The sequence below is a fragment of the Rattus norvegicus genome, chromosome 7, assembly GCF_021556685.1.
Source record: "Rattus norvegicus strain SHRSP/BbbUtx chromosome 7, alternate assembly SHRSP_T2T, whole genome shotgun sequence".
Taxonomy (NCBI): domain Eukaryota; kingdom Metazoa; phylum Chordata; class Mammalia; order Rodentia; family Muridae; genus Rattus; species Rattus norvegicus.
Genome location: NC_141540.1, coordinates 66,134,396 through 66,160,995, shown reverse-complemented (window position 1 = coordinate 66,160,995; position 26,600 = coordinate 66,134,396). Strand labels below are relative to the sequence as shown.

Sequence of the window (26,600 nt, the reverse complement as noted above, 5' to 3'; positions counted from 1 at the left end):
GTTGACTTTAGATATTAATGACTATCTTAATCCACCTTTACACAGGAACTGCCTCATTAAAGCATACAAATAATTTTTTAATGAACTCAATGATTGTCTTTCAACAAAATGGAACAATGGCAAGTAACATTTTTTTTTCTTGGTAGCATTTCATTTAGATAGAAGAAATTCACCACCAAATAGTTTGACGCCATGTTTAAAGATTCGGAATATGTTTGACCCAGTTATGTAAGTATTATGATCAGGCATGCGCATGATTTTTATTTGAAGTATTTCGGTGTAAAGTGCAGTGTGTGTGTGTGTGTGACTGTGTGTGTGTGTGAGTGTGTGTGTGTGTTGCTGTGTGTCTAATTTACAACTTTTTTAACTTATAATTTAAAAATGTTGTGCTTTTCCCCTTTTGTTAAATTCCAAGCAAAGATTTGATCTTTGACACACAAAAATAAGGACTTGTAAAATGTTTGTATATCTCTGTATTGAGTGTGACTCTTCTAACAGATAAATGCATGAATGTAGATTAATAACAACAATGCTCTCTATAAATGCAACATTCATTTTATATGTACTTGTTAACATTTTCACCTCAGTACACTATCTTAATCTTTTTTTTTTTTTTTTTTTTTTTTTTGGTTCTTTTTTTTTCGGAGCTGGGGACCGAACCCAGGGCCTTGCGCTTCCTAGGCAAGCGCTCTACCGCTGAGCTAAATCCCCAGCCCCCACTATCTTAATCTTGCAGAAATTTCTAGTTCCTGTAAAAACAAACAAAAAAACAGCAAAACCCTACAAAGAGTCACACCTTATTCTGTGTTCTATATGTACTTATTAATGGAATATTTGAGGAACTTTTCTGACCACATAATCACCACAGCACACATCCAGGGGATGGTAGTGTATGGTAGAATTCACTACCGTGTGTGTGTGTGTGTGTGTGTGTGTGTGTGTGTGTGTTTGCACGTGTTCGTGCGTGTATGTGCGCACGCCCGTGTCCATGTCTCCATGGTGAACTTGAAGCGTCTCCCAGGCTGGGTTCAGCAAGCTCTAAGGATCTGATTGTCTCTGTTCCACATGCTGGTTATAGGCATAAGCCGCTGTGCCCAGCTTTAGAAAGTCCTAGAGATTGAGCTCAGGCCCTCGTGCTTGTAGAGCAAGTGCTCCTACCCACTGAACCATCTCCCTAATACATTTTAGTTAGTAGGTGTGAGAATTTTTAGAGTTGATATTCTAATAGTTACTGCTTAGCTGTTAATGATACAACAGATAAAAATCTTTTTTTTCAAGTTTTTTTAATTATATTTTTATTCTTTGAGAATTTCATATATACATGCAGTGTATTTTGATCATATTTCCCTCATATCCCTTCCCTAACTTCTCCCAGTTTTACTCCCACTCCCCACCTCCTCCTAACTATATAGCCATGGGTTTGGAGCTAACCACTGGAGTGTAGTAAAGCTATAAAGACCATGACTTTAAAAAAGGACTGACTCTTCTTGTTCCAGAAACACCAACTGTCAAACAGCTTTTCAGCTAGAGGTGGGGTGTTTGGTTTTTTTTCAAATCGTGACAGAGAAATAGCTGCTAATCCCATGCTGGTCATAGTCATTCGTGACTTTCCTGTGCCTCGACAGGTGATACCAGAATGAATTAGATGTTATTAACAGTAAAGAAAGCAGTATTCGGGGCTGGAGAGATGGCTCAGCCGTTAAAGGCTAGGCTCACAACCAGAAATATAAGAAAGCAGTATTGGTCTACTACTGCACTAGTATTAACACTAGTCTGGACAGAACCGGAACGTCCTGCAAGTATAGCAAGCTGTCTGGACTCTGCAGCGAGTGCAGTGTAGGAATGGCATGGTTGATTTTGTTTCTCTTAATTCCAGGGAAATAGGAGATCACTGGCATCTGGCAATTCAAGAAGCAATTTTAGAGAAGTGCAGCGATAACGACGGCATTGTTCATATCGCGGTAGACAGGAACTCCCGTGAGGTAACATCGGCAGTCCAATAGGAAGCATGCGGTTTTGGGCCTGTTGCTATTAACCTAAGACCACTCTGCCTGCCTCTGTTCTCTGCTTGTGTTGCAGGGCTGCGTGTATGTTAAGTGTCTGTCTCCGGGACATGCTGGGAAGGCTTTTAAAGCCCTGCACGGCTCCTGGTTCGATGGTAAGGGATTTGACTGTTGCAGAGATTTGGAAAGGATGATAGTTCTTTAGCTCATGCCTGATTTTAAATAAAATCACTTTAGGTTAACAATTTTTGAATAATAATTTAGATAATTTTGTGTTCATTTTTTATCACAGTTAATTTTCTACAAATACTAAACAGCACTTTACAGATCTGAAGTACTATTTTTATCTTACAACAGGAAAATTGGTAACAGTAAAATACTTACGACTAGATAGATACCACCACCGCTTCCCCCAGGCTCTTACGTGCAGCACTCCCTTGAAGCCATCAGACAAACACATGAACTCCATGTCTCACCTGCGCCTGCGAACTGGCCTAGCTAATTCTCAAGGAAGTTCCTGAAAAGATGTCTTCACTCCTAGGACTGTTAATTTAAATAGGAAAATTCCCATTTGGCTTCCTGTCTTCCTTTTAAAATGCTTTTTGTATGTAATATTTTTATTGCTGAAGACAGCTGTTTGAAAGTTCCGGAAATCTCACGGTTCCAAATGGATTCAGCAGTGAGGCAGCAACACTCAGTAGTAGAACAGTTGCTTTACTCCGTTTGGGAGCTCAGTTAAGCCAGCGCATTTGGGGTTGTGCATGAGGAACACTTGACTTTATAGTAAGCGATTCAGAGATGGTGGTCATCTTTTTGCAGAAGTGTTTGATAGCCATGTAAGTCTGGCAGAGCAGCCTTTGTGTTTTCCATAATTTGTGAACTAATGTGAGTGTTTGTACACAGTGAGCTACATAGTTCCTTATGGGCCACTGTGCTGAAACTGTTCATTCCCACTTCAACCTTAGGTTTCTATTGCTTGTGAAAGGTTCATTTGCTGCCGCTGGGATATGGGGAAGTTTATTTGGTTTTAATGGTTACATACATATGTAAGTGGATGTACATGTACTTAAATTGGCTTTTGTATATATGTATAAATGCCGATGGTAGCTGAAAGTCTTGTTTTGTGAGAATGTCTGCATTAGCAGTAAAATAAGCTTTCTATTTTATGCATAATCTATCTGTATATATATATATATATGTGCGTAGATGTGTGTTTATGTACATATGTACATATCCACACAAATATATACATAATGGCTGTACAGTCATAGATGATCAAGCAGCCAAATACCTGGAAGTATTATTACATACATGTTTAAAATATCTTTTATAGATTTTATATAAAAATACCCAAGTATGGTTTTGTGTGAAAGTTCTGGCACCAGCTGTAATGAGTTCAAATTTATGTGAGCAATAAAGAAGCAATTGGCAGATACTGGAAAATATTTTGTGAAAAGCTGTATTTATTATACATACTGTGACTGTGACAGTACTTAAGGGATTATGTCATTTCCCCAGGCTGTTTTGGGCTTAAAGAAACGTTAGCTCCTGTTCCATGTGCAGTGTAAAGCAGCATGCATTGCTGCAGCAGAATGGACTGGACAAATGAGCCTTGGAATGCAGGGCCATGCAAGTCTGCAATGTAGAACGTGCACAAATGACCAGTGGTCTGTGCCTCAGCGTTTATTTCAGTAAAGCTACTTTATTACTGCTTATGATTTCAGATCAAAATAGTTACTGATCAAGGTTTACTTGTAACCTAAAACTTGGCTCTTTGAAAACTAAGCTGCCAGGTAGACAGATGCTTGTTGGTGCAGGTGAAGATGTGGGGCAGCTGGAATTCCACCAGTCTGAATTGTTATTTTGGTCCAGTTTCCTTTTTGGTCCAGTTCATGCGTTGGGTTTGCAGCATGAACTTGCACAGATAATGCACGTTTTCTGGTTAAGTAAACATGATGCACACCGTTCTATAACAGAAAACCCTTGTGCCTTACCTGTGTGCTTTTGTGGGCACCATGTTTATGAAGAATAAATGATTTGTTATCTGAAGAGAATAAATTTTAAATTCTCGATCTATGTCTCAGATGCTAACGTGTTAAAATATAAATATAAATATATATAATATATAAAGTAACCAATCTTCCTGTATTTTATGTGCACCATAGTGATTTATTTGAGCTTAGTGACCCAATCTTGTAACCTGTTGCAAGAGTGAATGTAAAATACAGTTGTGGCATTTAAACAGGTCACCTTTTGATGCAAATACATCCTTTTCTTGCTTCTAAGATATATTTCATGTAAACATTGTACATTTATTACTGTAATATATACATTACGCAGTTTATTTTACCTGCAACTCTTAAGCTGACCACGAGTCCTCCCTGTGAGGCAGATGGGAATGTGTATAGTAAGTAGGTATTTGAAAAGTTCTGCTTTGATGTAATTTGTTTCTTGTTCTGTTTAAAAAAGAAGGAAAACATTCTAATTAAAAATTTACTAGGTTTTTTTTTTAAAACATGCGTCTTCGTTTTAAAGAAACATGTAAAGTATTGTGTGTCTATTTCTTTTTGCCAGTGAAACTAGGTATCTTTAAATCTCCTTTATCTAAGGATCTATGGTTGGATGTGTATTTAAGGAGGAGAATCATAAAGTTAATTTTTTGATGTTTATTGCTGTTTTGAGATGGAGATCCCACTGTGTAGCCTGGACTGGCCTCAGCCTTGTGGAATCCTCCTGCCTGCCTTACAGCCTTCCCAGTGCCGAGCTTACAGGGAGAGCCACCATGCCCAGGTGACAACTCATTGTGACCATGCATTTTCAGCATCTTCAACAGTTCGCTAGCATTTAGTAATTATACTTAGTAATGGGATTCATTATGGTATTTTATCGTATGTTCACCCTATTACCCTCATTGTCCTCTTCCTATTCTTGCTAATCGTGTCTTCTAACTCTGCTTCTCTTTATGAAAATGTCTTCATTTAACTTTCAGGTGTTTGGACCAGATGGTGACAAGAATGTAAATGAACTGGGTCACTAAGTCAGCTCAGATAGATAGTTTTGTCTTAAGAAGGAATTCTCAACAGAGCAAATAGTTATACACATCCTGACTTAAAGCCTTAACCCATTGTAAACCAATCTCAATCGATTTTTTTAAACTGCTAGACCATTAGTTTAGATTTTTTCTTTGATGTTTTAATCAAGTAAAAAGATTTGACTCATTAGTCATGTGGAAGACAGGGATACAGAGGTGAAAAACACATGGGCTAATCCTGAAGGAGTCCCATCTGCAGGAAGAGAATATAATATAGTAAGGTAAAGACACTGTGGATACAGCATTATAGTAATAATGTGAAAGGGAACCAGGCAGGGTTCTGAGATGCAGAGAAACTTGGATGCCAACCAGGTAAGGCGTGGGGTAAGACAGGCTAGCATCTGTTACTGTCAATGATAAAAGTCTTTGCCCTGCGCTTTCTCTGGAGAGAGCATCTGTCCTTGAGCTAGGCTCATGAGAGTTGGTATGTGGCAGCCATGTCATGGAGCTCATTGGCTTCATACTCACTGGCACATGCACTCTTGCTTGCACTCTGAGTGTCCAACCGTCATCTTGGGCTCCTTGGGTTTCCCTTATATTGTATTTGCAGTGTGAATAGGAAGTAGTTTCTAGGTGAGCAGAATTTAGAACCGCTGTGTGTAACATGTCTTTATGTGTGTAACATGTCATGAGATTCCCCTTGCAGTTTCACCCCCAGCCTTCAGGGCCACGAAAATCATAGGTCACATATATGGGTTCTTCACCCTTTTCTCCTAGACTAGCTCTCTGAGTCATGTCAGCAGAATGATGACAGCCATTCTCTTGGGAGAGATGCACATAAGCAGGTATTGAAGAGTTGGGGATAGTTAGGAACTAACTGGGACTTGTAATTTAAAGAAACCGGCTATCCTGGATGCTCATCTTTGGCCTTGAATCCCTGTGAAGGAAATTCCATGGGCGGCATGATAGACACATTTTGTTGATTAGAAACCAATAGAGCCTTTATATTCAGATTTGCTTTTTCTTCTCTTTGAATAGATATCAGGGAACTTCACAGGCTCCTAAACTTGGAAAAGAAAAGTAACAAGAAACAAACTAATGACCCCAACCCCAGTTAACTGTCTCTCACACACATGCATGCTCGGGCGCCCATACACTCAAACACATGCACACAGGTGCGTGCGTGCATGCTAGCTCGCTCTCCCTCCCTTCCTCCCTCCCTTCCTCCCTCCCTCCCTCCAGCCATTGTTCATGAGTCACTGAGTTTGAGGTAATTGTAGGAAATAGACAAGGCTCTATTCAGGCAATGTTCAGGCTGTTGGGATATTTGGTGTGACACAAAATTTGAACACCGACTTAGAGAGTTCAGATGAGCAATTTAATGATTTGTTAGAATAAAGGATTTGAAGGACGAGATGAAATGGAAAAGATTTAATGATTAGATAACAAGGAAGAAACTGGTGTTTGATTTTCTACTGTGGAAAAAACAGGCCAGCAGTATGTCATAAATGTAATACTTTGTTTCTTAGCAGAGATAGACTCTCAGTGATAAACTTTGTCCCCAGCCAGTGATAACTTATAATAGAAAACCAAAGTAGAAATAATACTCTATATTTTGAAGTCTGGGTCTATAGTTGAAATAGTGTTAAGTAAATTAAAATTAATTTGAATTTTCAGTGTTTCAACTGTACTAGCGAAGCTTAAGAACTCAGAATAACGACTGAAATGTGAATCTTTACCAAGATATACCTTTGTAGTACAATCCAGTGTCACCCGTGCTACCTGTGCTTCAGTTTGAACAAGCAGGATCAGCAAAGCAAGCGTCTTGTGTGACTCCAGCTTGACTAGTTTTTATCTCTGTGGGCACATTGGTTTTCCTTGTATCCTCACAGTATTCCTCCAGTGTTAAGATCGGTATACTTGGTGACCTCCTGCTGTGGGCCTTTATCTTTACATGACCTCCGTGTTCAGGTTTCAGCTTACGTTTCCACACACTTCTCATCTAGTCGGACTTGCAGTTGGATTAGATGCATGGTATTTAAAGTGACTATTGATTTGGTTAGATGTGCCTTTTGTGTTTCTTTTTCTAAAATTTGCCTCCATTCTTTGCTCTCTCTCATATATATATATATATATATATATATATATATATATATATATATATATATATATGAAAATACATCTGTGCATGTGTATGTGTGTGTGAGAGAGAGAGGGAGGGAGGGGGGAGCGCCAGCACACACCCCATTGGTTTTTTTTTTTTTTTTCTTTTTTTTTTTGGAGCTGGGGACTGAACCCAGGGCCTTGCGCTTGCTAGGCAAGTGCTCTACCACTGAGCCACATCCCCAACCCCACCCCATTGGTTTTTATCAGGTACATTTTGATTGTATTTTAGCTCCTTTCTGACCTTTTTGGTTTTGTTTGTTTCACTAAAGTTTATAATATACATCACAAATTTATCACAGTCTACTTATAATTCAAATTTTACTGCTTCATATCTAGAACCTGTAGAATACTGTCCTTTCGTCTTTCCCCTCCCTGTCTTCCTGTTTTGTGCATGTGATGTGATGTGACACACTGTCAGGTATTTCTCTTTGCAGTTGCCTCTCTTACCTTGTCCTTAAAATCTATATCAGAATATCTTTAATAAACCCCAACTCTGACTAAAAATAGAGAAATAAACTAATGAATTAGTTAAGTCACAGGATAAAAAAATTAATGTTCAAAAAATGGTGGTAATTTTATGTACTAGAGCTGTTTGAAAAAGAAATCAAGATGGCAGTTTAATCCATGGTAACTAACAAAAGTAAAATACTTAGGAATACATTATAAGGGAACTGAAAAATATGTAATTGAGAATTTTTAAAAAACACTGGTAAAAGAAACTTAAAAACTTGCACAGTAAGTAAAAATGATGGGAGAATAAATACTGCTAACATATCCATCCACACTAGCCAGAGTTATTTAGAGTCAGCACAGCCTTTGTTTGTTCCTTTGGGTTTTGTTTTGTTTTTTGAAGCTCAAGATAACCTTGAACTTAAGCCCTCTTCCCTCCTTTCCCAGCACTGGGATCACAGGTGTGCACCACTGTGTCTGTCTCAGTAGTTTTTTTGTCCATATTTAAATGACAGTTTTACTTGAATGGCTGAGACAATCTGAAGGAAACAGACTGAAACAGGAGCCACCTGGTGTGAGAACCCTGTAAAAGCACAGTAGTCAGCAGCGTGTGCTAGGAGAAAGCTGCAGAATAAACAGGGAGCGTGCATGCTCGGAACATTAATCTGATTTGTTTCTATGCACTCTAGGGTAAACAAATATTCTGTAGCCCAGAAATGCACTGTGTAATCGAGAATAGCCCCAGACTGACAGTCCTTTGGTCTCAGCCTCCTGAATGCCCGGATGTAAAGGTGCATAACACCCTCGGCTCAAACCTTAAATTTTGTGTAAGGAGTTAATACCCAAAATATAAAAGGAACTCACATAAAAGCTAACAAACACAAATCCTGATGAAGAACCGAGGTAAAAATAGCAACAGATACTTCTCAAATGGCCAACCATTATGTTGAAAAGAATAGCCATCAGGGACATGCAAACTAAAGTCAGTAACATTGGCTGAGCCTGTTGAAAGGAACAAGTACTGCCAAGGGTGCAGAGAGATGGAACCCTGCACACTTGATGGGCATGGTCATCGTCCTTACCATTGTGGAGAACAATAGGAGGAGGAGCAGTGCCCTGTAATCCGCAGATACGCCATTACTGAGCATGTGTCTGTGCTGTCTTCCTGCAACCCTAACAGAATTCCTAATGCACTTCGTTCGCATAGGTTTGCTTTAATTCATGACCCTAGAGGTTCAGGTCCAAGATGGAGTGGTCTCAAACATGAACCTTTGGCAAGAGTGGTGCATGATGGTGGGGTTCACTACACGTCAAGCTGCTGGAAGTAGGAGCCGGGAACAATATTAAGAACTAGAAGAGAGAAAGCCAGTGTCCTGCCATCATCTTAACCCCGGTGAAAGGTCCTCTTAGTCGGCTCCACCCACCAAAGGTTGGAGTCCTTCTTGTACTTGTGTCTCATCAACAATGATGTCAGCAGCATGTGTGTGTGTGTGTGTGTGTGTGTGTGTGTGTGTGTGTGTGTGTGTTTATGTTTTCTAATTAGAGTTTGTCAGTTTTTTGTTTTTGTTTTTTTTACCAGGACTCTTATTTTGGATGTTATCAGATGTTTCCCTTTGTCAAGCTGATGTGACTTTTGTTTTTTAATCCATTGAAAATGAAGAGTACGGATTGTAGTCTTTTTGTTAAGTTGCTGGATTTGGTCTGAGAGTATTAGTTGAGGACTCCAGCATCTGCATTCATAACAGACTGTAGTTGTCTTTTGAAGTCTCATCTGGTTCTGGAACTGGGATAAGACCGTCACAGAATGAGTTAAATAAATCCTCTTTCCATCTTTTTGGACTAGCTGTGAAGTTTGGTAGGGCTTACCACCACGGACATCAGGATCAGAGAATTTGTGGGTTTATTATTATTACTAAATCGTTTTCTTATTTGTTCAGTTAGCTCAGATGTTTCTTCTTAGTCAGATTCAGTAAGTTGTCTCCTACTAGGATTTCCCATTCCCTCCACATCCAGTTGATGTATGTGGAGTGTCCACACGTTCCCTTATTGCTCCACTTCTGTAACGGCCCCTAACATCATTTTCATAATTTGAGTCTTCAGTTTCTTCCCCTTGCCAATCTAGTTTGTTGAGCCTCCCAAAAGCCCGTTTTTTGTTATATTTTATGTTTCTGTAGGGTTTGTTGTTACTGTGTTCTCATGTCTTCAGGTATATGCTTTGATTATTGATCTGAAGTCTTACTATTTTAACAAATGTTTAAGGCTATGCGTTTCTTTCCAAACCTTGTTTTAGCTGCCTTCTGTGAGCTTTGGACACTGTAGCTCCCTTGTCATTCATCTCAGAGCATTTCAACTTCCCTCTCTCCCATTGCTTGCTTAGAGGTGAGTTCTCCAGATTTCATTATCAGTTTTAACTGACTTTAGCCACGTGCTTTAAAGGACATATTTTGTGTTACTTCAACCTTTTGAAATGTACTGAGGGTTCTTTGTGACATAACATACGGGCAGTCCCCGTACACACAGGAAGATTGTGCTGCTGGCGAAGCCTCCGGGTCACCAGACAGCTACAGATGCCTTTGGCTGCTCTGGCTCCTGACCAACCGTGTCACTGATGGGCCCTTTGCATCTCCTCTCTAACCTCAGGATGTCCTTTATTAGATTAGCAACTTGTGTAAAAAGTCATTATTTTATGTTTAATGTAGTTTTGGGAGAGATTTATTCATGCTGTTTTATGTTGTTATGTCCCTGGAAATAAATTGTTAAACTGTTTCTCATGGTCCCCATAGTCAAGATACATTCTCTGCCTTTAAGGAAATAGTATTGTGTTCTCAGTGTTAGTGCCCACATGTTCATCAGGGGTGGTAATAGTTTAGATGGCGATTTGGTAGACAGATCTGCATCCTGGGGAAAGATAGATCCAACAAGAAATGTAGAGCGATGTGTGGGAAGCTTTTCTGAGGGTTCTCAAGGAAAACAGAGATTTTCCTTGATAGAGTGAATATGACAAGTGAACTAATTCTTCCTTTACAAGGGTCAATACTTCTAGGAACGCCCCCAGGGACACGGACTAGTGTCTAGGGATTTTAAATATAAATCAAGAATATCAACTGGAAGAAAGAAGGAGAAACGTAGTATTTTTAACTTAAAATATGATTAATAATAGTAGATTGCCTCTACGAGATAGTAGAGCTATTTAAATACGTTAAACCGTTAATGAAAACATACAGCAGATAAAGGGAAAGGATAAATGCCTTCATTGGAGCTGATCCTCATTTTAGCTTTACTGACACACGAAGTATGTCAGTAAATCCACTCTAACCAGAGACCAGATTTTCCTAATGTAGTCATTAAAGCTGTACTTAAAGTGCTTTACTCAAATTACCAAGGCTGCACACAGACACAGACACCGACACACACACACACACTATTATGTTAGATTGTAATTATGTTAACTTCCAGAATCCTCTCTATTTTTTTTTCTAACAGAAGCAATTATAAACATATGTTTGTGATCTCCAAGTATTTGATTCCTTCTCCAAAATCAGTGTCATTTTTGAAGAATTATCCCAGACGGTATCTGGTCTTGTACGAGGCTGTCTCTAGGCGTGCCTGTCATGGTCTCCAGCACCACCCTTGTCCTTGTGAGCTCCTCTTTCCTGACTGGACTAACCCAGCCATAGTCTCTGGCCATGCTTGTGATTGGAGAAGGTTTTATTGATTTCCTGAGATCTTAACCATCTTGAGAGGCTTGGAAGTCCTTTTTATAGAGTGTCTTCACTGCATTATATTGTTAAGTGACAATTTGCAAGAGACTGGAAAGCACATTTTACCAATGGGCACTATGAAATAGAGAATATCTGCTGACTTGCTGAAAAACAGCTTTGTGTATAATGTATTAATAATCAACTAGCTGAGATAGTATAGCTGATAAATATTTACATCTTAAGGACATTCTGGTATAGAAGAATTCAATATATGCTGCTGTCTTACAAAACCAGTGAGAAAGGTGGTTTTTATTTCATTTGAAGTTTTTATTTCAAAAAATCAAAAACAAGGCTTTGATGTTGGAGCTGTGGTATTATTGTTTCCGGGCCCATGTCTCCTGAAAGTGTCTGTTTAGAGATGGCTTAGACCCTAGAGTTTGTTGTAACATAGATGATGTTAGTAACACGATGCCTCTAAGGTGTGTGAGTTATCAGTAGCAATGGGAGGGAGCCAGAGACACAGCTCTACACTGCTGCCTGCCACCGCCTAATGAGGCCTCAGACTTCTATTCAGTGAAGCCAACGTTCTTGACCGTGAGGGAAAGAAGAATTTCAGAATATGCGCCGTATAGAGAATTGTAGTGTATTGAAATGTTTTAAAAATTTAAGCATAGGCATTAGTAGGTTCTCAGAGTGGATACACCTAAGTCCCACGGTGTGTCTTAACAGTAGCTTATCTATAATTTAAAAAATGTATGTAAGCAAGTATATCGCTGTGAGTATATGCCAAATGCGTGCAGCTTTCAAGACAGCCAGAAGAGGGTGTAGCATCCCTAGGAGCTGGAGTTGCAGGTCATTGTGAACTGCCTGGTTAATTTTACATGTAGGAGTGTTTTGCTTACATGTATGTCTGTGCACCAGGCACATGCCTTGTTCCTGAATTGTCCAGGAGAGGGCATCAGATCTCCCTGAAACTGTTCTTAGAAGGTTATGGGCTACCATGCAGGTGTTATAAGGTGCCATAAGGAGCAGTGTGTGCTATTAACCACTAAACAATCTCTCTAGTCCCTGAAGTGTGATTTTTTTTTTTTTAAAAACTGGTTTGATATCACAACCAGTAAGAAGGGTTTTAGGTTTACGGAGTTAAGTCGTGGAACCATTGCTATCAATCAGTGTTGATCATTTGTTCTAATCAATGCATTTCAGAAGTAGAGAATTATTTCTACTCTCTGTTGTCATCTCAGGATCCCCTGTATTCTAGTTTAGCTCTATGGGGCTTACTAAAACTTTGAATGCTCTGAATTTTTTCTAAAGCTTCTTTTAAAAAAAAAAAAAGACATTTTCATCACTGTCTTAGTGTTTTCTATGGAGTCATTTGAGAAGACTCAAACAGCAGCAAGTGCCCTTAAACACTGATCCATCTCTCCAGCAGTCGGGGGATTTTAAGAGGTTATCAAATGATTGGAAGATCGTGGAAATGTTTTGAAGAGTATTTAAGAAGTAGAAAAATCATGTCATATGTCATACTTAACGTTGTATTCACATTGTCTCAAAAACATGTCCTGTAGGACACAATCAGTTGGAAGTGGTTCCATTATTTTCTCTGATACTTAGAAAAGAAGATCAGAATGATACCCAGGGTGTGAAATCTCAGAGAAGACACTGCTTGACAAAGCTAGGGCAGGCTTTGTCAGAGTAAATGAGTGCTAGATCTTTGTCTAGGAGGGGAGAACAAGGAGCTGGCCCTCACTGGGTTATGTTCCAGTTCCCACTACCAGTGTTCTACAGAGGCCTCCAGGCAAGGGAGTTTGCGTCACATGAAGCTGGTTGTTCTCAGGAAGAAGAAAGCGTCAGGATGCTGGCCAACGTAGCCTTCACATAGGCACCAGCAGTTTATTTTTTGTTACTGACAACACTGTTGACTTCCCTGTGTAATTCTCTATCACAGTTGTTAAAAAGTGAGAAGCTGTCAAGAATGAATGGCATATTCGTATAACACTGGGCAGGAAATATTTCAAAATTAGCTGTGGAAAGCAGTCTGTTGAGTTACATGTTTATTTACAAACCTTCATGTGCGTTCATATGTTCATTGCTGTAATTGCCTCCCCCCTTTGTTCCAATTGGTCTCAGTTTATTTTGAATCCCTGCCAATCTTTGGTAATGAAGCGCAGACATCTAGAGTTTAATCATCTCAGCACACTGGGAAAGGGCTCCGTTTATTTTGGCATTAGCTGTTAGTGTTAGCAGGTATATGAAAAGTCTTCCAACACTCCCCAGATCCCTGTTTGGAAAGAGGGGAGACAATGGAGGGCGTGGCCTGTGGAGTTGAAAGAGTGTTTCTACTTCAGCTCTGACCCAAACCGATCTGTGGCTTCATCTGTGACTTTAGGCAAGTTAAACAGTGTTAGTTGTTTGTACTGTTGACAAGACAATAAAAGAGTTTTGAAAATCACCCACTGCAGAGTAATCCTGTTACTGTTTCAAAGCTGAGGCTCCTTGGTAATAGGAGTTATTTTAAATTTTTTTCATTGTAGTCCTTCATATTGTTCACACAGGAGAGAAGCTTTCAAATGTATCAGCTCGTCAGTGCCTCATTTTGAAATGAAACTTCAGTTGCAGAGAAGAAGAAAGGGGTATTTCCTGACTAGGAAGCAGTAGTTAGAAAGGGAACAGTTGCAAGGCAGGCTGACCCAACGGAAACACAGGTGTTAGAAGCAAAGCACACTGGTCAGTGAATGAATTCAGAAATGTGCCGTCTACAGGTCAGCCCAGGAGCCAAGGGTGGTTCACATTACTAATTCATCAAATTACATACATAGCACAAATTACATGTCACATCCAAGTCACGTTAATTCGTGAGCACAACAGGGTCAGTTTGCTTTGATACTAATTCATCAAGTTTGACAAAGCAATAACATGACTGGTCCCCATGTATCTGGTGACAGTCACCATACATGCATTCTTTCCCCAAAAGTGAAGCACACTAGAATTCTTATTAATGGAGGGAGTCTACTGGAAGACACAAACATTATTGCAAAAGACCTTGTGGTATTCTATTTTAGTCCTAAGGGGCTTACTAAAAATTCGAATGCTCTGAATTTTTTTTCCAAAGCTTAAAAAGAAAAAAGAAGACGTTTTCATCACCTTCTTGGCACTGTCTTGGTTTGTTTTCTATAGCTGTGATAAAACAAAAATGACCAAAAGCAACTTGGGAAGGAAAGGGTTTGTCTTCATCATTTAGCTCAGGGTTGTAGCCCATCAGGAAGGAAAGTCAGGACAGGAACATTGAAGCTTAGACCATGGAGGGTTGTTGTTTACTGGCGTGAAATAAGTGGACTCTTTCTCCTCAGTCATTAATTAAGAAAATGACCCCATGGGCTCTCCCAGAATCAATCAGGTGAAGGCATTTTCTCAGTCGAGGTCCCTCTCCACAGATACCTTTTAACCTGTGTCCAGAAAAAAACAACAACAAACAAACAAAAAACACCTGGAAAGCCATCGTCATGGTTTTTTTTTGTTTTTTTTTTTTTTTGATTAATGTATTCTCTTTTACAGGACCCTTTAAAATTTTTTAAAATATTTTTATTTATGTCTATCCCCTCCCGGTCCTCTGGGAGAACATCAAGGCTCCTGATCCACCTCTGTTACTTGTAGATTATTTTATTTAGCTTTGGAACACTATACTTTTCTATTGTTTCTTCATTTTACTGTTTTCTCTAAAATATCTAAAACCTCAAAAAAAAGGTACAACAATCAAAATTTAAATTCCCTCCCCAGTATAACAACATCTCGATCAGAAGCCAAGTACAGCGGTTTTCAAGAATTACGGGCAGTGAACTAGGGCAGCATCAGTATTTAGAAGGGATCTGGCCCCACAATAGTGGACCTCCGGTTGTGCATGCTGGTGGGAAACATAACATCTTGAAGGTGGGTGTGTAGTCGGTTCTGTGTTATTGGCAAGTTGTTACGAACACAGTGCTGGCATAATCTTTTCATCAAGCAGTCTTAAGTTCATTTCACAGGATGCGTACCTTGTGACTTGGTGGCTAAGTTGTGTGCTGTTGGCTCCCAGGAGACAACAAAGAGTAATGGCCGTGAGAGACCCCGGCAGTAACTAGGCAGGGACGACGGCCTGTAACCTGGTAATGAATAAGTCCATTTGCTTTTTCTGCTCTTCCTTAGTTACACGAAATGTCCAAAACTTCTTTTCTTGGTTTTCCCTAATGTTAGTTCAATATATACTTGTCATTAGATCAAGCCTTCTCACTTGTAGATATTCATGGGAGAAATACTGCATAAATAATTAACATGTTTACAGACATTTGTGTATTTTTATTATATTCAGGATAACATAGGTTCTGGAATGCTCTTATTAAAGTTGCATGTTTGGTATGTTTGTGTGTGTTTCTGCTACATGGGTGTGGGCGCTCATGCAGGCCAAAAGAGGGCGTGGGGTGGGAGCCACAGGTGTTCGGAAGCCGCCTGATTGGGTGCTAGAAAAAGCAGTGAGTGCTCTGAACTGCTAAACCCTCCCAGGTCCCAGCTCTTCATACAGTAAATACGCACCACACTCTGAGATCAGATTCATAAGTTCCTGACTACGTGGAATAGTAAAAGTGTATTCTGATAAATTTGATATCCTAGTTATCTAAGATTTGACACAACCTTAAAGAAAATGACTACCTTCTGAAGACTCTGGTAATCCTAGCATTGAGTGCATGTAGAGCTCAGTGTACTAACAGTCTGCTGCAGAGCCCAGCTCATGGCGTTCATCACTAACAACTGAGATGGGAGTTTCCGTTTTGACTTCACTATTTGGATTCTAAGTGAGTTGTGTGTCTTAGAAAGGCTAGGAAAGTTGAGTCTTAGATTTTGATGTGTTTTTCTTTATTAATCCTTCCCAGCTCTGTTGTGAGCATTATATCGAAAGGAGAGAGCAGTGCCGGAGAGATGGCTCAACGATTAAGAGCGTTGACTGCTCTTCCAGAGGTCCTGAGTTCAAATCCCAGCAACAACATGGTGGCTCACAACCATCTGTAATGGGATCTGATGCCCTCTTCTGGTGTGTCTGAAGACAGCTATAGTGTACTCATATACGTTAAATAAATCTTAAAAAAAAAAAAAAAGAAAAGACAAACAGAAATCTGAAACCAATGCATTAAAAAAAGAAAGAAAGAAAAAGAAAGGAGAGAGCAAAGCTTACCCCTCCCCAAATTCTCAATTGGAAATAAGACATTGAAAATCAACCCTCAGAGCTGGATGTAATGATGAATGCCTAGACATTGAAAATCAATCCTTATAGCTGGATGTAATGATGAACCCCTGTAATGGCAGCAACTACTGCTGTAAATCTAAGCCAGAGTTTTAGGAGAATTCTTTGTGGACTGTTCCTTGTCTGTCGTCTGGGGTAATTGCTGGGAACTGAGTCACTTTGTCTGTTAAAGAGCCCAGAATATTAATGTGCCCAGATAGTTCTGCCTTTCAGACAGTATCAGGATCTGACTGAGAGACATCAACTTAGAGTTAACCAGATCATCCCCAAACAGTTTGTTCTGTGAATGCTGATGCAGGAGGAGGGGCAAGGTTGAAATAGATGCTCTACTTCCCACAGTACAAGAGCAGGACATAAAATGGTGCTCTGTAGAGGGAATGGTCAAGGCCAAGTTGGACGTTGTTCAGAGATTGTTGTTGATGGCATCCATACCTGATAGATAGTTTTTCCTTTTTATTAACATGAAGTAACATGAAATTAGCTGGGCATACCTTACTCATGTGACAGACATTTTCTTTCTTCCTTCCTTTCTTCCTTTCTTTTCCCTTTCTCTTTCTTTCTTTCTCTCTTTTTCTTTCTCTCTTTGTTATTTTGGTGTTTTCCCTCAAGCTAGAGCATTACAGAAGCCTCTCTAAGGGTTCTTTCTCCTGAGCGTCTTGGGATGCGTTAGAGCTTTGGTTCTGACACAGGTTCCCATCACTGTGAAACAATTACACGTGTTCTTGAGACGCCTCACTCGGAGTAGATCGTATTTCCAGTTGTTTTCACTGTGCCTTCCTGTCTGTATGAAGGTAAGTGGTCAATGGCTTTCTTCTGCTGTTTTCTCTGTGAGTTTTGAGCCTGTATAATCACGCCAACCCCACTTGAAATGCCAGCACACTTTTAAACACATCGATTGTACTTTGAGGAGTTGCAAAATGGGGAGGGCTTTAGGTTGGTTTCCAAGTTTCTCTGTTGCTAATGCGTCATTCAGCATCCAAGTCCTGGCAAGTCTTGCACCTTATTTCAGAGTGGAATTATAAAGCAGGAGAGGTAGGAATTCGGGTTCTACACCTGAAGTTTGGGTTTCCCTGTGCCACTTAAGATTTTCATGGTCCCTAGCTTTTAAATAGAGTCAGCCTTCTGAAGGTCCCTGCTATTGTCGGCTCTACCCGCATGTTCACGTTGCCACATGGAATGGATTCCCTCGGATTTCAGTGATGGCTCCTCCCCTCCCCCTCGCTCTCCCCCTCCTTCCCCTCCCCCCTTCCTCCTCCTCCTCTTCCTTCACCACCACCACCACCACCACCACCACCACTGAAAAGGCCTCATAGTCTGGACCTTTTGCATATACCATACAGTATGTAGTCGGAGGCTGAGGCTGCTCACTCTGGGGTCAGGAAGAGAGAGCCTCCTGTCATTGGCTCACATTGTGTACCTTCCTGTGTGTAAGTGAAGGGTGATGGAGAAGACTATAGGTCTTCAGATCCTTGTTTCCCAGTCGGTGTCTCTAGTGCAAATTGGGTCAGTCATTCCCTTGCTAGTTAACCCATACACTGAGTGTGCACATGCACACACACACACACATACACACACACAAACACAAATGCACACATCCTCATAGACCATATAGTACAGTATCAAAATGGTTTTCAGTAGAACCAAGCTATAACCCCAGAACTGGGGAGCTGAGGCAAGGCTACTCCTATGATTCCAGACCAATCTGGCATAATAAGACCCTGTCTCAAGGAATACAGCCATAATATTACTGAATCATATACTTGACTGGAAAATAGATGGGTCCTTAGAGAACAATGACTTCACCCAATAGAAACACAGACAGGGGTGTGGGAGTGCAGTTACTGAGAATCTCAACGACTGCAGACACCCGAACAAGAACAAAGGGAACCTAAGGGTGCTTTCAGATAAGTCATGGATGTTTAAGTATTGTCCATACAATACTGCAGACATGTGCACGCTCAAAATGACTTGCTGTACCTAAGATCCAAACGTATTTGCATATTCTACATGATATCTGCTAACTATATTTTTGTATCTCCTATTGTTCTTTTAGCCCCACTGATACATTTTAGGCTCTGGTTTCTTCATCACCTACCTGGGCAGCCTTCCCAACACTCCTTATCACCCCAGTGCCTGCAGTGCATTCCAGCTTCCTAGAAGCCTTTTTCTTTACGTTTCTCTCCTACAAACAGTATGATCTCCCCCCCCCTCTGTGTGTGTGTGTGTGTGTGTGTGTGTGTGTGTGTGTAATATGTAGAGGTCAGAAGTCAGTGTCAGTTGTCAACCATGATCAGTGGCCACCTTACTTTTGATACAGGGCCTCGAGATCTTAAAACTTGATTCACCCAGACTTGCTGCCCTGTGAGCTTGAGATTTACTGTCTGTCCACCCTCCTACCTGCAGCATGAGGGTTACAAGTGCCTGTCTCTGCATGTGGCTCTGATGTGGGTGCCAGGGATCTGAACTCTCACCTTTGTGCTTGCACAACAGGCATTTTACTGACTAAGACACACCTACAGCCACAAAGTGACTTCTGATCATTAGGCCTCCTGTCTTTTATAACCCACATATGCACGGGTGTCTAACTTAATCTGAATCAGACTTCTTAAAAATAATTGTTTAAAGATTTTTTAAAATTTATTTTATGTGTGTTGAGTACACTGTAGCTGTCTTCAGACACACCAGAAACATCAGATCCCGTTACAGATGGCTGTGAGCTACCATGTGGTTGCTGCGAATTAAACTCAGGACCTCTGGAAGAGCAGTCAGTACTCTTAACCGCTGAGCCACCTCTCCAGCCCCTGTATCAAACTCTTACAGAAGCATCTTCAAGATATGTAAAGAACATTGGCTTATTCAAAGAAAAGGCCAATTTAGGAAAACACAACCAGCCTCAGCCATGATTTCTTCAGGGATCAGTAGTTTCAAAGTCCCCTTCTTTAACTTCGCCTCCAGCATCTTACAGAGCAGAAGGGATGGGTATTAATGAAGACACAAATGAAATCCCAGTAAAGTACCATGCATTGCAAAGTCATACGTGACCGTCACATGCCGGGGAGCTTGAACAGAATGCTGCCACTTACAAGGTCATTGCTCAACTTTCCTGACAGCCTGAGATAACAAACGGGGTGTACTTGACTTTTCTGCGGGAGACATGAATAAATAAATAAATAAATAAATAAATGTCTACTTATCCCAGATAAAGCACTGACAGACCAAAGGAATTTTTCTTCCTGCATTGAGTTTGGTGAACAAAGGAGTTTGTTGAGGTTAACAGGAACGTGGATGACTCCAAGGCAGCCACACTTCAAGAAAAGCAGAGCCTAGAGTGAATGGGTGCAGACCTGCAGACTCAGATGGTGACATCTGTGGTCCTGCACTCCTTGCAGGGAGCTCTGCTAGAGAGTGTCCTCTTCCCCAGCAACAGTGTAATGTTCATGTGTGGCTGCAGGAACGGCTCGGTGATCACTTAATGTTCTTACAGAGGTCCAGGGTTCAGTTCCCAGCTCCCACGTCAGGAGGCTTAGAGTCATCGGAGACTCTGGCTCCAGGGGTTTGAGGCTTGTTTCTGGCAACCACAGGCTGCACTCGTGCACGCGCGCACTCACACGTACATGCACACGCACGCACATGTTTAAAAAAACATGTCAGTATCCCTACGGTTGGGAGCCAGAGGCAGGAGAATCAGGAGTTTGAAGCCATCCTCAGGGGCATAGCAAATTCCAGGCCAGCTTAGGCTGTATGAGACAATGATCCAACAGCTCAATGAGTCTCCAAAGTCTTCAGGAAGAAATAGGGAACAGGGCAACATTCCATCCCTTCCTCCTGAGGCTCTTAACATTCTCCCTGCCGTCCTGTCTTCTATGATGATCCCTGAGTATTGAGTATTGGTGGCTAACACACACACACACACACACACACACACACACACACACACACACACACCATATATTTAATCAGTTATGGGTAAACACTGAGCTGTTGTCCTACAGGATACTTATCAGGGAATGTGACAAGTTGTGTTGCAATGATAGCCACTACCTACTGCACGACCTGGGCTGACAGCTGCAGTAAACGACGGGCAGAACACCAATCTCCATAAACACAGAAGGCAATTTGGCAAGCATGTCATATGTGTTTAGCAAACAAGAGCAGGTGCTTCTCCCCCCTGGAGCCTTTTAGGTCTCCCACTTCAAATAGTTGCCCTGACTTACAGTACCGGCCATGAGTCCCCCTCCTAGAGTGCGTCATCTTCCAGTGAGAAAGCAGCTGGCTGTGCCCTCAGCAGCTGTGCCACTATTGCGGCGGCAGGCACATCTTGCCTGGTATGTCGATAGTTCTGGCTTGGATGGGATGTTCCCCAGAAGTCTGACATTTGAATGCTTGATTCCCAACTGGGAAGTGCATCACTGGGAGCAGGCTTTGAGACTGCAAAAGGCTCTGTGCCATTTCAAGTTGGCTCTCTTGTTTTCCTCCTCAGAGTTGGTTATGTGAGCCCCCACCTGTTGTTCCCACCACCGACTGTCGACTGCCACTGCTCAGCCATCACGGACCTTCTGGAAATGTGAGTCCAACATGACCTTTTTCTTCTATTGCTTTGGGCGCGGTATTTTACCGCCACACAGAAGTAACTGATTCGGGCAGCAGGCCCGTCAGTGACAACCCTTCCCCATCAGCCTGCCTGGCACCTCCTGACCACAGAGGCCAGCAGTGAGGGTTGGAACCTCCATTTCATTCCCGGCCTGACACCGAAGCGTGTGGTGTCCCCAGCAGGAGGGACTTAGCGCATACTTCTGGTGTGTGGTAATAACTTGGGTTATGTGACAGACCGGAAGCTCCTCCCTGGCCGGCACCTTAGGTGACCTGCTTCTGGCATTAGGAACTTTTTCACGCAGCAGTATTAAATAATGAAACTTAAAAAAAAGCAGAGTTAGCACAGTCTCCGAGGGCCTACTACCATACACTCCAAACAAGTGCCAATTGGTCTTGGAGTTCAGGAGCTGAGGAGATTTAAAAAAAGAATTAGCTAATATCACTTTTTCCCACACAGACCAGTGTTGGGAATGGTGGCACGGATATGGGACAATACCCATCTAGCCTTCCTTAATCTACAGTCATCCCTCCTGAGCCACCCTGTTTCCTCATCTTGGGGCACTGCTGGGCCTGGCTAGGGGCCTGGGCAGAATGGCCACACTTTTTGCTGCCATTGCAGTTGACTCTCGGGTTCTACACACTTAAGGCTGCTACTGTGGACGTAATTCCTCCATTAGCCACATCTGGCTGCTGAAAGGACCCTGGGCTGGACGGGTGATCTCCACACGTCCCAGTACATTCTTCTATGAAGGAGAAATGTACACCACATACTCTCTATATATTATACTACCGGTCCATAGGAATAGCTACCCACCCTTAGGACAAGCTTAATCTCCGCGTCCACTGCCTTTACACTGTTGTTCAGACCCTAAAGCCAGCCGCCCAGAACCTCACTACCATACACACCTTTCTGTCCACCTCCCACCGCAAAGCAGCTTGTCTGCATGTGCTTCTGAGGTGGCCCATGGCAGCCTCGTAGTTGGCAGCCCCCTCTCTCAGTATTCCCTAGCTTGGTTCCTTACTTCTTGGGGGCCTTTCAACCCTCCTTCCCGAATGCTTTTAGCAAGCCTCCCCTGCCTTATTTTTCTTATTTAACATACTAAACATTTGACCAATTTATTGCTTTTATGGTATATTTTGTACATCAGGGAGCATTCAGCAAATATAAGCAGATGACTGGAAGAGGACGTTTCTTTTGGAGTTTTTTTTTTTAATCGCACCATATGTTTTGATGACAAGCAATCATTACAAACTAGCTTGAATATTCAAACATGACTGTGGGGGATGATGTCATTACACAGGTGAAGGTGAAGAACGAGGTCTGTCATTGGATGAGAAGGAAGGATGGGTGGAAGAAAAGTTCGAGAGGAGGAGACTGGAACAGAAGGAAACAGGAGGAAGAGAGAACATGGAGGTGGATGTTAAGATTCCACTCTGTGTATTTACAGGTTGTTATGAGTGTTCTTAAGGGATGGATGTGTACAGGGCTTTGTGTGTCTAGGTGGGCAGTTATATCTTAACAATTGGGTCAGAGGTTACTGTGTTGTGTGTTCTTTCTTGTGACAATTTGAGTTTAAGAGAGTGTGCGGTGGCAGAGACACTGGGCCGCCACGGAGTTGGGATGTGTATGTCTGGCATGGTGGCAGCCTGCCTTGGGAACTGGATGGGTAGAGAGATTGCTGCCAGGCTCAGAGAGAGGCCATCAGCAGTGTGATATGGGATGGAGCAGAGCGGGTGAGAGGCTTTGCTGACTGAGATGAACATATCTGCCAGATATCTTGGGGCACTGTGGCGCTGGACCTAATGGGGCTAAAAGACAGTTTTATTTTTCTTAATTTTACAACAACATGACTGCAGGCTTCTGATTACTTTGAAGAGGTTAAAATAGTTCAAAGGAGTCATTGTTAGTAATTTTGAATATATTGTAAAAAGTAAAACTTCTTTAAAAAATATGTTAGAAAATTGTTAAACATGACCATTTTTAGATACAAATGGAGGACCTCGAGCTGTGAAAAAAAATCTGAGTCACTTTAGACGGGAAATCCAATCAGATAAGTGTGTTTTGTATTGATTGCAGCCTGGTAGGAAATGATAAAGATTAATAATAATAATGCTGTGTTGACATTTTATGGTGTGTGAATGAAAACGGCCCTTGTAGGCTCATGGGGAGTGGCATCGTTTGAAAGGATTAGGACATATGGCCTTGTTGGAATAGGTTTGGCCTTTTTTGGAGGAAGTGTGCTACTGGGGGTGGGCTTTGAGGTTTCAGAATTTCAAGCCTGGCCCAGTGGCTTGATCTCTCTCCTCAGTTCCTTCTCCAGCACCATGCCTGCCTCCAGTGCTCAATGTGTCCCCACCTCAGTGCACTTCCACCTCCATAAAACTCTGCTTTCACCAGGAGTGAGAGCCAGCACAGTCTTTCCTGACGTAGGAGCCCAGCATCTGAGAAGCTGGAGAAATTTCCCCTGGAATGTTACATCTTCTTAAAAATATTGTTCTTCCTCTCCAGCTGATCACTAACTGGTCCTATGTAAAAGGCCATTGAGTTGAAGCCCGGACAAATCCTATTGTGTCTTCACTTGCAACACAGTTGGCTTCCATCCAGTTCTCTGGGGCATGGGGTAGGACATACACACACACACACACACACACACACACACACACACACACACGTGCATGTGCACACACAAGTGGGCAGTGGCTGGGAGGTTTTGTTAAGTAGTTGAGAATAGCATATTAGCGAGGATGCAGCTTAGATGTTGTGTAAAGATAGGAAATGTTGGTTCTAGTTTCTCCTGCGGTTTTTGTTGTTGTTGTTGTTTGATTAGTTTTATTTTTCATCATTTCTTTCTTAGATATGATTTGGTTTGTTTGCTTTGGAAAGGGATTCTTGCTGTCTAGCCCAGGCCAGCCTTGAACCTATGGCTTCAGTCCCCAGAGTGCTGGGATTACAAGCTGCCCGGTCACTTCCTACTTAATTTCTTCAGCACACCCAACATTGCTCTGTAGCACACGTGACCGTTTCAGGTTACCTGTTGCCAAACCACTGAGAGACGCTGCCTGGTTCTGGTGGCACCTTGTAGGCTACTCTGTGCTCTGTGACATAGACTCTTGCAAGACTGGTGGAAGGATGAGGTTCCTCCCTGTAGGGTATTTGATTATGAGGCATCTGGCAAGGTCTGGGAAGGCAGAGAGATGAAGAGCTATAGTCGTGCAAATTAAATTAGTCTTGTGTTCTGAAACAACACGAGGCATTAGAGCTGTAGCCAGCCATGCCTGGCTCTGCTGCCCAAGAGTTACTTCTTTTCCTTTATATTTTTCAAACTCTGACCTCAAACACATAAATTCAGTAGAGTTAGAGCAGGCGTGTAAACTAATGCAAGCAACTGGTTGGGTCCCCCACATGCCTGGTCTGATGTAAATGTTTGCTGGTGTGTCACTGTCACATGGGAGTGTATGTCTGTGTGTGTGTGTGTGTGTGTTATTATTCCCACTAGGACTTTTGTTCTTCAAATCAAGCATGCTTAAAATAACAAGATGGTTGTTACTAAATCCATGATGAAAAGGCATCGAGAAACATCGTGGGGATATATGACCTGAACATCGGCGGTTAAGTTACAGATCTCATGGGATGGTCTGAGGATAGCACCTTTCCTCTTTGCAAAACCATCAGAGTATGGACCACACCTGCAAGGCCTAGAAGGGATAATCTGGCAAGCCAGCTAAGCCTCCGGTCAAGTTTCTATGTGAGTCTTTACCTCCTGTACCTGAGGTAACCTGAGTGCCCGACAGATACTTAAAACCATAAGAACCCAAGGGACGTCCTCTTTGAAAGCGCCTCCTTGTGAGGGTGTGTGTGTGTGTGTGTGTGTGTGTATAAAACAGACCATGTTAACATTGTGAAAACATGTATACGCACTGTGGATTGGGGCTTGAATTCCAACACCATCTCTCCTCCCGGTGTAATGGGCTCTGTGCCTATGTCTTCATAACTGCAAGTCAGGTAGAAACACTAACTTTACAGGTATTTTTCTGGTTTCAAATGAGACACCGGGTGTAAAGTACCTAGCCTCATGTCTGCCATTTACTTTATACCCATTAAGTTTATTCCTTCTTCTTCCAGCCTTGATGTACTTAATTCACACATTTAAAGTGACCGTTGACAGGTAAAGCCTGCACACCCGTCCCCATCCCCACCCCCCCACCCCCCCCCCGTTACGTGAACACTAAGTTGCCTTGTGGTGGTGTTGCCTTTGTCACAACTCTGCCTCTTACCACAGCTGCACAGAAATATTTTAAGCTTAGCCACAATTGCTACAGTCTTTCGAAACATGCTTTCCCCCCCCTTTATGTAGGGTTCTTAAAGTTTATAAATGGCCGCACTCTCATTTTTTGTTTCAGACGTTTGGATTATGGAGAAAGGACTGTGCTGGGTGTTGCTGGGGAGAGAGGAGAGAAACCGCTGCTTATGTAACACAAGCTTCAGCAGGGAGGGGAGGGGGAGAGGGAGGAGGAGGATCCTCAAGTTTCCCGTGCCTGTCCACTGTGTGTCCCAGGGACAGCCTGACAGCAATAGGCCTTTAAAGCTCCTTGTTCTACTACAGCTTAGGCTGTTTGCCCGCAGCCCCACCATCACTGCTAATCCATGAAGTGAAATCTGTCCATCTGTCGGGTGTAATTCACGGGATGTCTTAGAAGCAGCCAATTGCAAATGCACTGTGTTTTGGCTTGGGGGCCTTCATACTTTGCCAGAATTGCGTTTGTTTGGAAATGAGGTTTACTAACTTTCAAATAAAGCATTTTCCAGCACAGTGTGATGGACAAATTACCCCCCTCCAGCTCACATTGGGATAGTCCACCCTCTAAATCTGTTTGACATTTCCCCCTTCCATGTTTGCCATCAATTAATCACTTCTGCAGCGTCTTAATATGTGGAGAAGTAATTGTATGACGCCCCACATCGCCAGATCCTGTCAAACAGTTGTTTGGGTGTGTGTGTGGATATGTATTATAGTAATTAAGACATAATTACGTTCATTGTTTTGAGAGACGAAGGGTCATTTGGATCTGATTAATTGTAGAGTTTAGTGCCAAAGAAAAGTCAGGTATGCACACCCTTGGCCTGTAATTAAACATCTGGAGCTGACATTTTGGTTGTCAGAGGTAGTGCCCTTAGAGTACATTTCAAAGTTCCTCTTTGGACAGTGTGCAATAAATACAAAAGTGTGTGTGTGTGTGTGTGTGTGTGTGTGTGTGTGTGTGTGTGTGTGGTGGGGAGTGGTCGGGGCTGGGGGAGAGATTGTATGAGTGAATATTGAGCAAAGGTGAGGAGAATTGTTGGTGTAAAGCAGTTTTAGCTGGAGTGAAAACTTTTCCACTCCGCC

General features: G+C 41.9%; 2 protein-coding genes across 4 annotated transcripts in view; both read left to right on the top strand.

Moving 5' to 3' along the window:
* Lemd3 (LEM domain containing 3) overlaps nucleotides 1–21,187 on the top strand; it is a 66,757-nt gene extending 45,570 nt beyond the window's left edge. Inside the window, exons 9-12 of one of the 3 annotated variants that reach the window (XR_015624377.1) lie at nucleotides 147–228; nucleotides 1,877–1,982; nucleotides 2,080–2,158; nucleotides 2,361–4,075. Coding sequence is in view for 2 of the 3 variants with exons in the window: in NM_001191000.1 (NP_001177929.1) it covers nucleotides 147–228; nucleotides 1,877–1,982; nucleotides 2,080–2,158; nucleotides 2,361–2,524 (431 nt within the window). In the remaining variant the exon portion in view is untranslated. Of the gene's footprint in view, nucleotides 1–146; nucleotides 229–1,876; nucleotides 1,983–2,079; nucleotides 2,159–2,360; nucleotides 4,076–21,103 lie in introns of those variants that run through there. The other 2 variants (XM_087559012.1, NM_001191000.1) reach the window with 2 other exon arrangements.
* Msrb3 (methionine sulfoxide reductase B3) overlaps nucleotides 21,104–26,600 on the top strand; it is a 128,099-nt gene continuing 122,602 nt past the window's right edge. The window contains exon 1 of the mRNA XM_087559009.1: nucleotides 21,104–21,187. The gene's annotated coding sequence lies outside the window, so the exon portion shown is untranslated. The remainder of the gene's footprint in view (nucleotides 21,188–26,600) is intronic.